Below are 17,247 nucleotides of genomic sequence, written 5' to 3' on the forward strand. Positions count from 1 at the left end.
ATCCCCTCTCAGCTTCAATTATCACTTCTACATGGAGGACTTCCAATTCTTTGTCTCTGCTTATGAACTCTTTCTCAAGCAACAGTTCCACATTGTCAGCTGCCTGCCAACCAGGTCCATCTGGAAGGCCTATCAACTTCTTAAACTTGGTATGTCTGACCTGGAATGCCGCATCTTTTGCTGGAGATTCTCATCATTCACCTTGAACACGTGGGGTCCCTGGTAGCTCCTCTAGCCCCACAGTCTTACAGCAGGCCCTTTCGGAACGAACAGTCCTCTTCGCCACAGCCTCCTACCTGGCCTGCCTGTCTCAATTATCCCCTCAGCCCTCCCCGCTTCCAACCCCACCACACTCGTCCTCCTCTGCCCCACTGCCATACTAGTTTTCTCAAAATACCACTTAGATCACATTGCTATCAGACTTTCAACAGATCCCCACTATCTGCCGCAGCAATCCAAACTACTCGGCGGGCATCCCAGCTCTCCTACAGACAACCAACCACCCTTCAGTCCCCTCTGAACACAATCAGCCCTTCTCCAGCTGCAATGCTCTGCCCTCAAGTCTGCTCTTCTGCCCAATCTTTAAAGAAAGTGAAAGTTGAGCAGTCGTGTCCAACTCTTCATGACTCCATGGACTTTCCAGTCCATAGAATTCTCTAAGCCGGAATACTGGAGTGGGTAGCCTTTCCCTTCACCAGTGTGTCTTTCCAACCCAGCGACTGAACCCAGGTCTCCTGCATTGCAGGCAGATTCTTTACCAGCTGAGCCACAAGGGAAGCCCGATCTTTAAAGTTCAGCTCAAATAAAAGGTCCTTATAAAGCCTTCTCTCATTAACCGAGCTGAAATTAGCCTTTCTCCTCCCTGAAACTCCTTCCGTACTTCTAACGGCAACCACAGTAGTAACGGGAGTGCATCTGCGGCCTTATTCTCTTTATGAAAGAGTCCTTCCGACAGTACCTAACAGCACTTGCACAACACACTGCCATTTGTGGACATTTTACCAAAGAAATCAACTTAAAAAGGAAAATCTTGGTAAAGTTGGGACCACTGATGATTCTCAAATTTTTATCTCCAGCCAGGTGTCTAATTACTCCTCCAGGGATCTTCCCGACCCAGGGACTGAACCTGTGTCTCTTACGACTCTTGCACTGGCAGGCCGGTTCTTTACCACTAGCACCACGTGTGAAGCCCTGACCTTCACTTAGATGTCCCAAGATCCAATTACTCCAAAACTGAACTCATTTTCTCGATCCCACATCTGTCTCTTGTCTAAAGGGACCCTAAATCCGTGAATGGTACAACCATCTCATCAGCAGCCCAGGCCAGAGACAGAGGTGTGATCTTTTATCTCCCCAATCCTGACCCTCAATGATCAGGTTCTGTGACATCTTCTTCCTAAACGTCTCTGGATTTATCCATTTCTTCCCAACTCGCTGTCAGTCCAGGCCACCACTACCTAGGGTTACTGCAATACGATCCGGTCTTAGACTCAATCCTCCAGCCACTTTCTACAGGGTGACTAGAGCATATCTTTCAACAACTCAACTTGAACAGGTGAAATTCCTGCTGAGAACTCTTTAACTGTTCTCAAGATAAAGACTTCCAAACATGACTGATAGACTCTCCCACATCTCACCAGTGTTTACCTTTCCAGATTCACCTTTCATTTCCCAGATTATCTTTTCTCTTACACACATCACGCTCCAACCATGTCCAAGTACTCTACATACAGGTCTCCAAATATGCTGAAGTCCTCTCTTGCCTCAGGGCCCTTGCATAAGCTGGTCCTTCTATGTGGGTTGCGTGTCCCTCTTTCGTAATCGTCCAACACCCTGAGGACTGACCAGGCTCCCTGCATTTATATAACTTCATAATGGTACCTGGAAAAAAATCTCCCTACTATAAAACTCCTATGCTAGCACTTATTCCAATGCCTGGCAGGTAATAGGTATTCAATAATTATTTGCTGAAATGAATTAACAGATAAAAATGGCTTTCTTTGAAATAAATTCCAATCCAAGGTCAATGAATGAATGTTATGTGTCATCTTTATTAATTCAAAAGCATTGTATCAAGTGGGTAATTGACCTAAATTTTAATTTTATCTGTCTTCTGAGTCAAAACTATTAGCAGTTTGGTTAAATAAATAAGAGTTTATATGTGCAGGCTCAGAATAATAAAAATGAAGGAAAAAACCACTGCATTTTCTGTTCTCCTTTTCCTTGTAAACTCTAAGACCAATTCATTTGAAATTGCTGAGAACCTTTTGATGCAAAACACAGAATGTATGAAAAGCAGCCAAGCAAATGTGGATACACCACAGGGGCAGAGCATGAAGGAAACTGGAGCGCATGAAGAGACGACATCAGACCATAGGAATGTAGGGACTTGAATAAAAGAAAGGGCTCAGAGCGGCTCCTGTCCTCATCCAGGCGGAGGCTCCGCGCAATCAGTGCCCCGGCGTCCTGATCCTGGGAGCCATCAGAGGACCGAGGCTTCTGTGGGGCCATTACAGCCTTTCTGGTTTATTGAACAAAGACAGAAAGAGGGAGAGCAAAGGGGAAGGAAACACTTACTAAGCAACAAGACTAGGTGCTGGTCTTTTCGTTCCAGCATTTCCTTTATGCTTCACAACAAAGCACTGTGCCCATTTTACCGATGAAGAAACAGGGGCTAATTTTGGTCCTGGTGACCTTATACTCAGGTCTACTTCAAAAACATTTCTATGAGTACTCACTTGTGCTAAACCCTATTCTAGACACTGAAGACTGAGCAACATGCACAACACTCAAGTCTGCTCTGGGTAGTGGGGAGTGAGGTGCCACACACAAATAATGTGATTTCAGACACTGATACAACTGGTGGTGGTTTAGTCGCTCAGTTGTGTCTGACTCTTGCGACCCCGTGGACTGTAGCCCGCCAGGCTCCTCTGTCCATGGGATTTCCCAGGCAAGCACACTGGAGTGGGTTGCCATTTCCTTCTCCAGGGGATCTTCCTGACCCAGGGATCGAACCTGGGTCTCCTGCACTGAGCCACCAGGGAAGACCAAGTGATACAACTGAAGGGTATTAAAAGAGGAAAACTGAGGGATGTGCTAGAGTAACTAGGGAGGCAACTGATCACACAGGGTTCTCAAATAATTTAAAAGGTAATTTCGCACAGCTAAAGAAAACAATAATGGATAAAATGACTACCTCGTCAAACCTTAAATGGAAGTCTCTAGCACAACCATGCATTGGAGAAGGAAATGGCAACCCACTCCAGTATTCTTGCCTGGAGATTCCCAGGGACGGGGGAGCCTGGTGAGCTGCCATCTCTGGGGTCGCACAGAGTCGGACATGACTGAAGCGACTTAGCAGCAGCAGCACAACCAGAAGCAAAAATTACCATTCATTCCCTGATTATCAGTGAGGCGACCATCAGGTGAAAGGAATTATAGAATTACCCTAATTGTAACCCAAAGCAGTAGGTTAGATGGTCATCAGATGGCAAACATTTCCACATGAACCAGTGGTTCCTGGGGGCCCTGCGCAGACCAAATTAATTCTTAGCTCTCAAAGCACCTACAACACCAGCATCTGCCATAAATGATGGCTGAGTATTTGAAGGAAGAAAGGAAAACATGTTAAAATGTCACCATTATGGGTTAAATCCCTTTTCAGGCCAAGTGGCTTCAATTCACCCCACCTCACCCCACCCCACCCCACCCCCAGTTCTAATCGTAAGAAGCAGGTGAGGGAAGTCGGATTAGTATAAATCCTTGAACAATACTGTACTAGGAAACAATTAGCCTAGGCTGCCCTACTCCCCAGCCAATGGTCAGAAACCCCACCTTTAAATCACAAGGTCCACTTAAAGAAAATCTAACAGCCAAATGACAACCAGAAATTAATGAGGAGTAATTATTTGGCTTCTTTAAACAAAGGTTCTCCTCACACAGATACTCAGGCTACTTATGCGCCAGGGACTTGCTCTATCTCTCACAGAGCACCAAGGTAAGGCCTCTGGTCCTTTCACGGAGCATCTCCCTCGCCAGTGTGGTACTCCTTAGGGTTGGGACAAAGTACATTCATCTGTGTTGTCTCAGGGTCTTGTCCAGTTTAACCGACAGGTCAATGAATATACTGAGCTGTAAAAATTAAATCTCTTGCAAACTTTTCAGTCCTGGGGCAGCTGGGTAGGGTGAGGCCTAACCCCTTACTACTGTTACTTGCTGGGGCCTACTCTGCAGAACCTGAAGGTCTCATCATCACAGATCATTCCTTCCGTGTCTCTTATAGGATTAAGAGCTGGAAAAGCCTTACAAGTCTCTGCTTCAATTTTTAGAAGCTGATTTCTAAATGACTTGTCCCAGTGGCGAAAAAGAATAACAAATGGCCATTCAAAGCTGAACAACGGAGTTGAGTTTGCGCTGTATACCAAAGATGCCAACACTTTCTTTCTGGTATGCAGATAAAAGGACTGAAAAACAATTTAAAAATAAGATACCACTTCTGATTAAACGGTGCTATCAATTTTTGTGAGGTTTCAGTAAAATCTTAATAATGAATCTGTGACATTTCTTTCTGCAACACAGTAGCATTGTAAATAGTAACATTACTATAATATCACAAGTAGACCCAGCAAAAGGAAATAGGCATTGGGGGTGGGGAGACTTTAGTGACGATTATATTATTTTTTCTCCAGATAGAAACTTCCTCTGCATACACTGCCTCATTTTTAAAAACCACAACGTGCAAGTTCTAGTATTTCTGCGTTTTGCTCTTCATAACATCAGCCACATCTCTCAAGTTTTTAAAGATTCATTTCACACTGCCAACAGAAAGAAAACTTCAACAAAAGGCACAAATTAAGGACTATCCACCTGCACGCTTGATGTATAACTCATTTTTATTTGCTCCTGAATTACCAGAGTTTGGTGTGCCATAAGGATGGGCTCTGCAGGAACTTAGATCCAAAATGGCAGCTGAGCTTCTGAAACTCACCAGAGCCATAACGCTTAACATACGTGAAACCAGGTCTTATTTATCACACTTCTCAACCTGTCTAGAGAGAAGAATATTTACCAAAACATTTCAAAGAATCAGATGGCGTTCTGTTAAATGTTCATTATATCATTCTTCTTCTTGCCTAAGAAAGCAGGCACCCTGCTTCTGGTCCCTCCGCTCTGCAAACTGAATTAACCTGCTATTCACATGTTTACACAGTCCAGAAAAACAAGCTAATGACAAAATGTGGAAAGCTGAGGTTCATCTCATTCTTCTTCTGTAAGGCCAATTTAGGAAATGGGCACAAAATGAATCATCTAACAAGTAAAGCCCCAAATAAGCGCTTTCATTTTCAGAAAAAAACAACAACAAAAATCAGAACTCTAATTTTCCTCAGGTCTACCACAAAGCAACACTCTCTATTACTATGGTAACTTCTACGTCTTTTCCTTCAAATTCAAGCTGTAAAAAAATTTTCTAAGAGACAAATTTGTTCCAGATTACCTTTTGAATGTAATGTTTCCAATCTTACACAAAAGCTGAACTTCTACCACCAAAAAAATTTACACTGAATTTAAACCGTCACTTCCCCACTCATTTCCACTGCTACTAACAACATTAATTTTAGAAAAATAATAAAATACTTGCTCTTTAGAGACAGAGGACTTTAATTATCTTTATGAATTCAAATGGAACGTCTTTTTGTTAAATTAGCGTGAAAGTCCCTTCATCTACAAACAATTGGCCCAAAGAAACAGGCCATTTTCAGCACAAGAGGCCAATCCATTTTAACAGTGAATAAAGCTTTTGAAAGCATTACACACCCTCTTGCAGACTGTCAAATTTTCAAAATGGTCCAGCATTTTTTCCATTTTTTTTTAACACTCTCAGGCCCAGCAAGCATCTTATAATTAGATTAAAAAGGAAACAAACAAAAAAAAGCCCCACTGCTCCCTTCTGATCAAAATTATTCCATTTATGCTTAATTACCTTTAATCCAAGTCTACATATTTAATGATGGGGATATGACAATTCAATTTGCATATTTTAAATGGCCTTTCTAAACTATACTTTGTAACAGCTTTAGAACAGTCTCTTTCTCATGCCAATATGCTAAGGCATAAATCAGGAGGATACAAATTAGGAGGAAAAAAAAGAAAAGAAAAGAAAACAAGGCCTCTGCGAGCCAGGGATATGCTGAGGGGGGTGGGGTAGTTTCCCCAGGGGTGGGGGATATTTCCCCGCCACATCACAAACTACAATCCTTTCAGCCCACCAGACCGAGAGCATTACATCACACTCTCACAACGATCGGGGGAGGTGGCTCTGAGAAGGCAAGTTTTCAGTCCTCTTCCCTCCCCATCCCCAGGCTTTCTAGAATCCTGCATTAGGAGTAATGGAATTTAACTTCAGGGCACTCACTGCACAGTTTCGAGGGTAACCAACAGACATACAGGTACACCTACTTATTTAGGTGACCAAATACGACCATTTCACAATGGATACGTGGCTGAAACAGACAACTAGATATACAGAAGCTGAATTTGTGCTGAAAAGCCCAGTTCATCCATATAAAATTAAACAGAAACTGTAAGCCATGAGAAACAGAGAAGGCCAACCCACAGGGAGAAACTGAGAGAAAAATAATTCCTAATCGGGGTGATGAGCTGTTCTATCTTTCGAACACCATGTTTACAAGATACTCCCACCATTTGGTTCAAACCACGATCAAAATAAAAGCGCATCTGGCTGCACATTTGAGCACACACACAGAGACCCAGCGCAAATGAGCGCGCGCCGAGAGGAGAGGGGTGATCCACACACTGCTTGGGAGGTTTTCAAGCCGGGGAATCTACAAACCCCAAACCTCCTGGTGTTCACTCGCCCCCAGCCTGATGTTTAAAATGTATCAGGTCTTATTTTAGGTTTTACATCTCTCTAGGAAGGATGGCCAAGCTTTAAGAAAAAAAGAAAAAGGCTTTCCCGTGGTAGTGCTTGCCCTCCCAGATCCTTTGTCGGCCTTAGCAGCCGAAAGAATGCAAACCCATTTATATTTATGCAAATTTTTGCAGCAGATTTAAGGGGGTAGGGAGAGGTCTGTGTTGTTTTTTTTTTTTTTAAAAAACCTCTTTCTAAATATCAAATTTTCAATTACTCACAGCTTCATTTATTTGCAAGACACAGACGAGGATGAAAATCTGCATATAAATTAAAAGTGCAATTAAATCACTTCAAAATTAAATATTTTACCAAGGCTTTTCCATTTCTAAAATGCCGAACCAAAAGTACATCACGGGTCTGATTTACAGATTCACGAAATGTCTGAAGCCAGTCTCCATGCTAGACAAATGTCGATTTGCAACACCACTAGTGAAAACGGTTAGACAAGATCCATATAAATCAATTGGTTTTAAAAAATTGAAAATATTTACCAACCTCATAAAGTGCAGCAGTGCTTAAATCCAGCAAATTGAGGCATACAAGGTAGAAATGGAAATGAAAAAAGGTCCAAAAAATGATTTCTTTTTGTCTATCTGTTTTTTTGTATTTTAAATATTCAGAAACCAGCAGAGACTCTGTCGGCCATTTTGGCTTGAACTAACTCTCACACTCACTCTCCCTCTTGCTCTCTCTCTCCCCCTCTGTCTCTAAAGGAAGCAGCTTTTTGTGACCTTCAAATAGAGGCGGATCATGTGACTTTGGGCAGGTTTGTCAATCAGGAAAGGGGCGGGAGCTTGGGCTGAAACTGCCTTAAAGGGAAAGCGGCCCTTTTCCACTCACTTTCATTTGTGAAACGGTGTTATCTCATACTCTCCACCTACACACACTGAATGTGGAAGTGGCAACAGCAGAAGGGTAACAGATGAACAAAACAGAGAAACCTTTATTGCTTTACAGAAATATGCTCAGTTGCTAACGATTCTTACAGATCCTGGAGCTTGGCTCACTTGCTACAGTTATTCTCTGGATGCTTGGGCAAGCACAGGCTGGCAAACTGCTCTTTAAAGGGGGACTTAAACAATATTTTACCCAAACAGGAGACTTTAGTCTTCAAAGACTGAGGTGAAATATAGGACACAACTGATCTCTAACAAGCTCCTAAAATGCACAGGAAAAGACTGAAAGGAAATATACCAAAGTATAAGCTCTGTATGCCAATTCAGAGAGGTTATGTGACTTCTCTCCACACAGCTAGACAGCTGTAGACCAGTGAGTAGTCTCCCAACTGAACTCCACATTTATACTTTAAAAATCATTTTATTATTTTAATTGTTTTATTTATTTATTTATTTATTTTTTGGCCATGCTGCACGGCATGCAGGATCTCAAGTTCCCTGACCAGGGATCGAACCTGTGCCCCCTGCACTGGAAGCACAGAGTCTTAACTACTGGATCACCATATTTACTGTTTCAGGTGTATGTATGTTTGGTATCTCCTCCCCCCACCCCAAACTATGCTACAGCAAACTGTCAGATGAGTCACTTTTAATGCCCTCCCCAACCTGAAGAAGTAGCTCTTCAGCTGACCTGGAGGCAGCGTTAAATTTAAAACCTACCTGGCTTCCCCCAAGCCTAAGTCCCTTCCGACTCAGTGCATCTTGCTTTCTACCCACCTAAGAAAACCACGCTGGGTTTGCATCTCTAGCCCTGGGGCTAACAAGCTGTGTAACTGTAGTCAGGCAACTCCCTTCACCTCCTGGGCCTCAGTTTTCCCATTTGTGGAATGTAAGGATCGGCCATCAGTAGATGGTATCTTTGGTTCCTTGCAGCCCTAAAAACCGTACTCTCTGTTTCTTTCTTTTTAGCAGTTCTGTTTCATCTTATCCTTGCCATCTCAAGTCATTACCCCAGGAAAGTTTTTCTTGACCCTTCCCGTCTAGACCAGGCCTTCCGGTTTAACACTCCCATAATTCCTTTACTACTTCTTCATAGCACTGGTCGTAACTGCAATTTATTAATTGTCAAAGCACTTGCTTGCAGCTGGTCATTCCCAGTATGTATAAGGACACACTACATCTTCCTTCACTGCTGTGTGGGGCCTGACACCTACCTAGCCTGCATAGTAGGGAAATGAATGAACGAATGACTTAGACTTCCATTCAGAAGTGCTGGGCTGATCTGAGGAAATGTGCCATCCAAAGACAAGGAATAAAAGTCACATGCTATGCTATGCTATGCTAAGTCGCTTCAGTCGTGTCCGACTCTGTGTGATCCCATAGATGGCAGCCACCAGGCTCCCCCATCCCTGGGATTCTCCAGGCAAGAACACTGGAGAGGGTTGCCATTTCCTTCTCCAATGCATGAAAGTGAAAAGTGAAAGCGAAGTCGCTCAGTCGTGTCTGACTCTTAGCGACCCCATGGACTGCAGCCTACCAGGCTCCTCCATCCATGGGATTTTCCAGGCAAAAGTACTGGAGTGGGGTGCCACTGCCTTCTCTAGTTTTCAGAAACTCATCTCTATCTATCTAAGAACTGCTTAAGGAAGCAAAATAACTAAAATGACAGAAAGCGGGCAAAAGTGCCCTGTGACCATCAGACTCCATCTATCTCTATGAACCAGAAAGGGTCGGATTCCACAGTGGGACTCCCCTAAACAAACTGGGCTGACAGAGCGTAATCTGACATGCCAGCCAGCAGAGAACGGATGGATTCTGTAAGCTCCATATTCCTTGAAAACAAACCTATGAACCCTTTTAAATCCCACATGCTTGTCATCCTGGCTTCTGGGTCTTTGTACAGTCTCCCTCCTTCACTTTTTCCACTCTGACAGAAGAGCAGGAAAGGAGCTGTTTCAGGGCAGGCAGAGGCCAATGCCCAGACAATCTGGCAGCCTGAATATTTATGGCGTAAACGCTTCCACTGTCTTTGCACAGACCAGAGTGGAGTAGGAGCCAGGACCTGGACTGACAATTGAGATGTAGGCAAAAGCAGGAAACTCCTAGGATGGAAATTTTGAACATTTAGTCTATTTTTATCCTTCCAATACCTTCCAGATGAGTTACGGAAAGCTTACTTATGTGGAGCATACTCAACACGTTAGAATGCATGGAGACTGTATGGCTGCCTTGGTTTAATTTGTGATGGACAGAATTTCTTTAGAAGACTGAATATTGCTAAGTCTCCACTCCTCAATGCAGATATTATTGTATAAAAATGTATATGTATTCCTTTCTATTAAATAACACGCTGCACAAGAAGTCCAGAAACAGAGACAAATTTTAAAGCAAAGTATTAGTTCTATTTTCATATAATATGATTGCTAATTTTCTCCAACCTCCAGGGAATTTTTCTGTTGGTGAGTTATCGCTAAGCTTAAAGCAATTAATTCAATTGTTCACTAAAAGAAAGAAGTGTAATAAAGGCATATTTTTCCTATATTTCCAGACATTTTGGACTTCCTATTTATATTTATTTTACTTTTTTATATCAGCAATAAGTGTTTTTAAATTATATTACAAGGTGAGGATACAATATAACAAAAAATGAGCTTACTTTTACAATTTACATACTCAAATGAGTGTTCTCTTTCAATGTTGCCATCTTTGGTGATTATGTAACAACTACTAAAATATTTCTATGAGGAAACAGGATTGAAAATGACAAACTGAACATTTAACCCCAAAATCTAGAAAATGAATAACAAACTCAAAAAAGAAAATAAAGACCAAATTATAAACATATAGTAAAAGTCAAAAGAAGAGTAGACTGAATCTTTATTGACTCAAAAAATTTTTGTTTGTTTTAAAATGAATCTATCTATGAAACAAAAAGACTCACGGAGAACAGACTTGTGGTTGCCAAGGGGGAAGGAGATATGGGGGTGATGGACTGGGAATTCAGGGTTACCAGATGCAAACTATTATATATAGAATGGATAAAAAACAAGTCCAACTATATAACAGGGAACTATATTCCATATCCTAAGATAATCCATAATGAAAAAGCATGTAAAAAAATGTGTGTATAACTGAATCACTTTGCCATACAGCAGAAATTAACCTACTGTAGATCAACTATGGCACTCCACTCCAGCACTCTTGCCTGGAAAATCCCATGGACGGAGGAGCCTGGTGGGCTGCAGTCCATGGGGTCGAAAAGAGTCGGACACGACTGAGCGACTTCACTTTCACTTTTCACTTTCATGCATTGGAGAAGGAAATGGCAACCAACTCCAGTGTTCTTGCCTGGAGAATCCCAGGGACGGGGGAGCCTCGTGGGCTGTGGTCGATGGGGTCACACAGAGTCAGACACGACTGAAGTGACTTAGTAGTAGTAGTAGATCAACTATACCTAAGTTAAAAACTTTGTGTTAAAAACTTTGTCTTAAAAAAATAAATAACTGGGCATATACCCAGAGAAAACCAAGAGATATGCACCCCAATATTCAACTTAAGCACTATTTACAACAGTCAAGACATGGAAGCAACCTAATGTCCATCAATAGATGAATGAGGTAAAGAACATGTGGCATATATGATGATGACGATTTAGTCACCAGGTCGTGTCCGACTCTTGCGACCCCATGGACTGTAGCCTGCCAGGCTCCTCTGTCCATGGGATTCTCCAGGCAAGAGTACTGGAGTGGGTTGCCATTTCCTTCTCCAGGGAATCTTCCCGACCCAGGAATCGAATGTAGGTCTCCTGCACTGCAGGCAGATTCTTTACCAACTGAGCTATGAGGGAACACAGGGACTACTCTAGAGTCTACTATCACAAATCCTGAATAACAGCATTAAAAGCAGCTGAAAAAGATGCAATTACTATGACTTGTAAGAAGAAAAGTAGACAACAGGATAAGGATGTTACAGAATTTAGAACATACGCAATCTAAACATCACTGACATGACCCTGAGCACTGACGCTTCTCCCTGGGCTAAGCCAGCTGAGATGTGAGCCTGGATACTGGCAGAATGTCATACCAGACAATCCCTAGATTTGCAATTCTAAACTGAAATTAAGAACATGCAGGAGTTCAGAGTTTTTAAGGATAAGCCACCCCATTCTTTTCATTTGGCCCTGCAATAAACCTTTCTCTGCTACAAACAAACAAACAAACACACAGACCCACATATATGTACAACTTCATAAAACTCACTGCAGAATAGAACCATGTGATGTTAATCTTGGGAGTTTCAAATCTGTATAGGTTTCCTATGTATGGGTTATGAGATCAAATGACAAAGACGTTAGAAAAAGAAAAATGACACAATCATCATAAAAGACACTTACGGATTCCAGTGTTCTTTGGAGATTTTGTAAAAACTGCCAAACATAATTGGCAGAATTTTATCAATATTCTCCTCAAACTAAGAATATATTCATTGTTCCAGAAGTACAGCACCCTTTCTGAAAATGAGAACTGGCATATATATATGTAAGAATGTTACTCAGCCACAAAAGTGAAATAATGCCATTGGCAGCAACATGGATGGACCTAGAGATGATCATACTAACTGGAGTAAGCCATATAGAGGAAGTCACCTGTAATGTGATATTGTTTATATTTGGGATCTAAAAAAATGATATAAATGAACTTATTAATGAAACAGAAAGACACAGACACAGAAAACAAATTTATGGTTCAGATCAGATCAGTCGCTCAGTCGTGTCCGACTCTTTGCAACCCCATGAATCACAGCACGCCAGGCCTCCCTGTCCATCACCAACTCCCGGAGTTCACTCAGACTCACATCCATCAAGTCAGCGATGCCATCCAGCCATCTCATCCTCTGTCATCCCCTTCTCCTCCTGCCCTCAATCCCTCGCAGCATCAGAGTCTTTTCCAGTGAATCAACTCTTCGCATGAGGTGGCCAAAGTACTGGAGTTTCAGCTCTAGCATCATTCCTTCCAAAGAAATCCCAGGGCTGATCTCCTTCAGAATGGACTGGTTGGATCTCCTTGCAGTCCAAGGGACTCTCAAGAGTCTTCTCCAACACCACACTTCAAAAGCATCAATTCTTCGGCGCTCAGCCTTCTTCACAGTCCAACTCTCACATCCATACATGACCACAGGAAAAACCATAGCCTTGACTAGACGGACCTTTGTTGGCAAAGTAATGTCTCTGCTTTTGAATATGCTATGTAAGTTGGTCATAACTTTCCTTCCAAGGAGTAAGCGTCTTTTAATTTCATGGCTGCAGTCACAATCTGCAGTGATTTTGGAGCCTAGAAAAATAAAGTCTGACACTGTTTCCACTGTTTCCCCATCTATTTCCCATGAAGTGGTGGGACCGGATGCCATGATCTTCGTTTTCTGAATGTTGAGCTTTAAGCCAACTTTTTCACTCTCCTCTTTCACTTTCATCAAGAGGCTTTTGAGTTCCTCTTCACTTTCTGCCATAAGGGTGGTGTCATCTGCATATCTGAGGTTATTGATATTTCTCCCGGCAATCTTGATTCCAACTTGTGTTTCTTCCAGTCCAGCGTTTCTCATGATGTACTCTGCATATAAGTTAAATAAACAGGGTGACAATATACAGCCTTGACGAACTCCTTTTCCTATTTGGAACCAGTCTGTTGTTCCATATCCAGTTCTAACTGTTGCTTCCTGACCTGCATACAAATTTCTCAAGAGGCGGATCAGGTGGTCTGGTATTCCCATCTCTCTCAGAATTTTCCACAGTTTATTGTGATCCACACAGTCAAAGGCTTTGGCATAGTCAATAAAGCAGAAATAGATGCTTTTCTGGAACTCTCTTGCTTTTTCCATGATCCAGCGGATGTTGGCAATTTGATCTCTGGTTCCTCTGCCTTTTCTAAAACCAGCTTGAACATCTGGAAGTTCACGGTTCACATATTGCTGAAGCCTGGCTTGGAGAATTTTGAGCATTACTTTACTAGCGTGTGAGATGAGTGCAATTGTGCGGTAGTTTGAGCATTCTTTGGCATTGCCTTTCTTTGGGACTGGAATGAAAACTGACCTTTTCCAGTCCTGTGGCCACTGCTGAGTTTTCCAAATTTGCTGGCATATTGAGTGCAGCACTTTCACAGCATCATCTTGCAGGATTTGGAATAGTTCAACTGGAATTCCATCACCTCCACTAGCTTTGTTCATAGTGATGCCTTCTAAGGCCCACTTGACTTCACACTCCAGGACGTCTGGCTCTAGGTCAGTGATCACACCATTGTGATTATCTGGGTTGTGAAGATCTTTTTTGTACAGTTCTTCTGTGTATTCTTGCCATCTCTTCTTAATATCTTCTGCTTCTGTTAGGTCCATACCATTTCTGTCCTTTATCGAGCTCATCTTTGCATGAAATGTTCCTTTGTATCTCTGATTTTCTTGAAGAGATCCCTAGTCTTTCCCATTCTGTTGTTTTTCTCTATTTCTTTGCACTGATCACTGAAGAAGGCTTTCTCATCTCTCCTTGCTATTCTTCGGAACTCTGCATTCAGATGTTTATATCTTTCCTTTCTCCTTCGCTTTTCGCTTCTCTTCTTTTCACAGCTATTTGTACCAAAGGTGAAAGGGGATTGAGGAGGGGGGGTGCGGGTAAATTAGGAGGTTGGGATTAGCAGATACACACATATATAATATACTGCTGCTGCTGCTAAGTCGATTCAGTCGTGTCAGACTCTGTGTGACCCCACAGACAGCAGCCCACCAGGCTCCCCCGTCCCTGGGATTCTCAAGGCAAGAACACTGGAGTGGGTTGCCATTTCCTTCTCCAATGCATGAAAGTGAAAAGTGAAAGTGAAGTCGCTCAGTCGTGTCTGACTCTTAGCGACCCCATGGACTGCAGCCTACCAAGCTCCTCCGTCCACGGGATTTTCCAGGCAAGAGTACTGGAGTGGGTTGCCATTGCCTTCTCCATATAAAATACTATATATAAAATAGATAACCAATAAGGATCTACTGTATAGCACAGGGAACTATACTCAATATTTTGTAATAACCTATATGGAGAAAAGAATCTGAAAAGGAATATCTATATCTGTATACACACACACACACGTATATATTACTGGATATACATATAATGTATGTGCTCAGTCACCGCCAGGCTGTTATGTTCATGGGATTATTCCCACAAGAATACTGAAAGTGGACTGCCATTTCTTCCCCCAGGGGATCTTCCTGACCCAGGGATTGAGCCCATGTCTCCTGCATTGCCAGGTGGATTCTTTACCAGTGAGCCACTTGGGAAGCCTATAGGAAGCCTATAAATATATATATATATATAACTGAATATATAAAATATATGTAAAACTGAATCATTATGCTGCACACCTGAAACTAACACAATATGATAAATTAGCTATACTTCAATAAAAAACAATACATTTTTAAATTAAGTTTTAAAGATTAATAAAAAATAAAAACTAACAAAAGCGGATAATCCTTTGGAAGGTCTCATCAACTAAAAATAAGATAAAAGTTATGATTAACATTAGGGCTAAGAACAGACACATTATAACTATAGATCTGGAGAGATTTATTTTTAATTATGAGAGAATTACATATAACTTAATGTCAATAAACCTGAAGATTAAATAAAATGGATTATAGTCAAAGAAAATAGGAATTTCAACGTCAACTCAAAGGGCTTCCCTGATAGCTCAGCTGATAAGGAATCCATCTGCAATGCAGGAGACCCTGATTTGATTCCTGGATTGGGAAGATCCCCTGGAAAAGGGATAGGCTACCCACTCCAGTATTCTTGGGCTTTCCAGCTGGCTCAGATGGTAAAGAATTCACCTGCAATGTAGGATACCTGGGCTCGATCCCTGGGTTGGGAAGGTCCCCTGGCCACAGGACTGGAAAAGGTCAGCTTTCATTCCAATCACAAAGAAAGGCAATGCCAAAGAATGTTCAAACTAATGCACAATTGTACTCATCTCACACGCTAGCAAGGTAATGCTCAAAATTCTCCAAGCGAGGCTTCAACAATATGTGAACCACGAACTTCCAGATGTTCAAGTTAGATTTAGAAAAGGCAGAGGAACCAGAGATAGAATTGCCAACATCCACTGGCTCACAAAAAAGCAAGAGAATTTCATAAAAACATCTACATTTGCTTCATTGACTATGCTAAAGCCTTTGACTGTGTGGATCACAACAAACTGTTGAAAATGCTTGAAGAGATGGTAACACCAGACTACCTTACCTGCCTCCTGAGAAATCTATATGCAGGTCAAGAAGCAACAGTTAGAACTGGAACAATGGACTGGTTCCAAATTGGGAAAGGAGTATGTCAAGGCTGAATATTGTCACCTTGTTTATTTAACTTATATGCAGAGTACATCATGCGAAATGCTGGACTGAATGAAACACAAGCTGGAATCAAGATTGTAGGGAGAAATATCAATAACCTCAGATATGTGCAGATGACATCACCCTTATGGCAGAAAGTGAAGAGGAACTAAAGAGCCTCTAGATAAAAGTGAAAGATGAGAGTAAAAAAGCTGGCTTAAAATTCAACATTCAGAAAACTAAGATCATGGCATTCAGTCCCATCACTTCATGGCAAACAGATGGGGAAACAATGGAAACAGTGACAGACTTTATTTTCTTGGGCTCCAAAATTGCTGCAGATGGTGACTGCAGCCATGAAATTAAAAGATGCTTGTTCCTTGGAAGAAAAGTTATGACAAACCTAGACAGCATAATAAAAAGCAGACATTACTCTACTGACAAAGGTCTGTATAGTCAAAGCTTTGGTTTTTCCAGTAGTCATGTATTGATATTGTATGTCATGTATGGAGAGCTGAATCATAAAGAAAACTGAGCATCAAAGAATTACTGCTTTTGAACTGTGGTGTTGGAGAAGACTTTTGAGAGTCCCTTGGATTGCAAGGAGATCAAACCAGTCAATCCTAAAGGAAATCAACCCTGAATATTCACTGGAAAGACTGATGCTGAAGCTGAAGCTCCAATACTTTGGCCACCTGACACAAAGAACTGACTCACTGGAAAAGACCCTGATGCTGGGAAAGATTGAAGGCAGGAGAAGAAGGGGATGACAGAGGATGAGATAGCTGGATGGCATCACTGACTTGATGGACGTGAATTTGAGTAAGTTCTGGGAGTTGGTGATGGACAAGGAAGCCTGGTGTGCTGCAGTTCATGGGGTCGCAAAGAGTTGGATACGACTGAGTGACTGAACTGAACTGAAGGGCAGCTCAAGAAAGTTATGAAAATAACAAAAACCCATAGCAGAAATGTGTAAGATATTCAAAGAACTAGCCACTGAAATATCAGGCACAAGTGGTTTTCTTCTACTAAACAGATAATCTCTACATTATCCATACTGTT

General features: G+C 41.9%; 1 protein-coding gene across 6 annotated transcripts in view; it reads right to left on the minus strand.

The window, feature by feature from the left end:
- TNRC6B (trinucleotide repeat containing 6B) overlaps positions 1 to 17,247 on the minus strand; it is a 251,526-nt gene that overhangs the window by 122,011 nt on the left and 112,268 nt on the right. The window contains exon 1 of one of the 6 annotated variants that reach the window (XM_027540718.1): positions 7,427 to 7,877. The exons of 4 other annotated variants lie outside the window; for them this stretch is intronic. In XM_027540718.1, coding sequence (XP_027396519.1) covers positions 7,427 to 7,431 — 5 coding nt within the window. In that variant the 5' untranslated portion in view covers positions 7,432 to 7,877. Of the gene's footprint in view, positions 1 to 7,426; positions 7,878 to 17,247 lie in introns of those variants that run through there. One more of the 6 variants, XM_027540720.1, reaches the window with a different exon arrangement.

Source organism: Bos indicus x Bos taurus, chromosome 5, assembly GCF_003369695.1.
Source record: "Bos indicus x Bos taurus breed Angus x Brahman F1 hybrid chromosome 5, Bos_hybrid_MaternalHap_v2.0, whole genome shotgun sequence".
Lineage (NCBI taxonomy): Eukaryota > Metazoa > Chordata > Mammalia > Artiodactyla > Bovidae > Bos > Bos indicus x Bos taurus.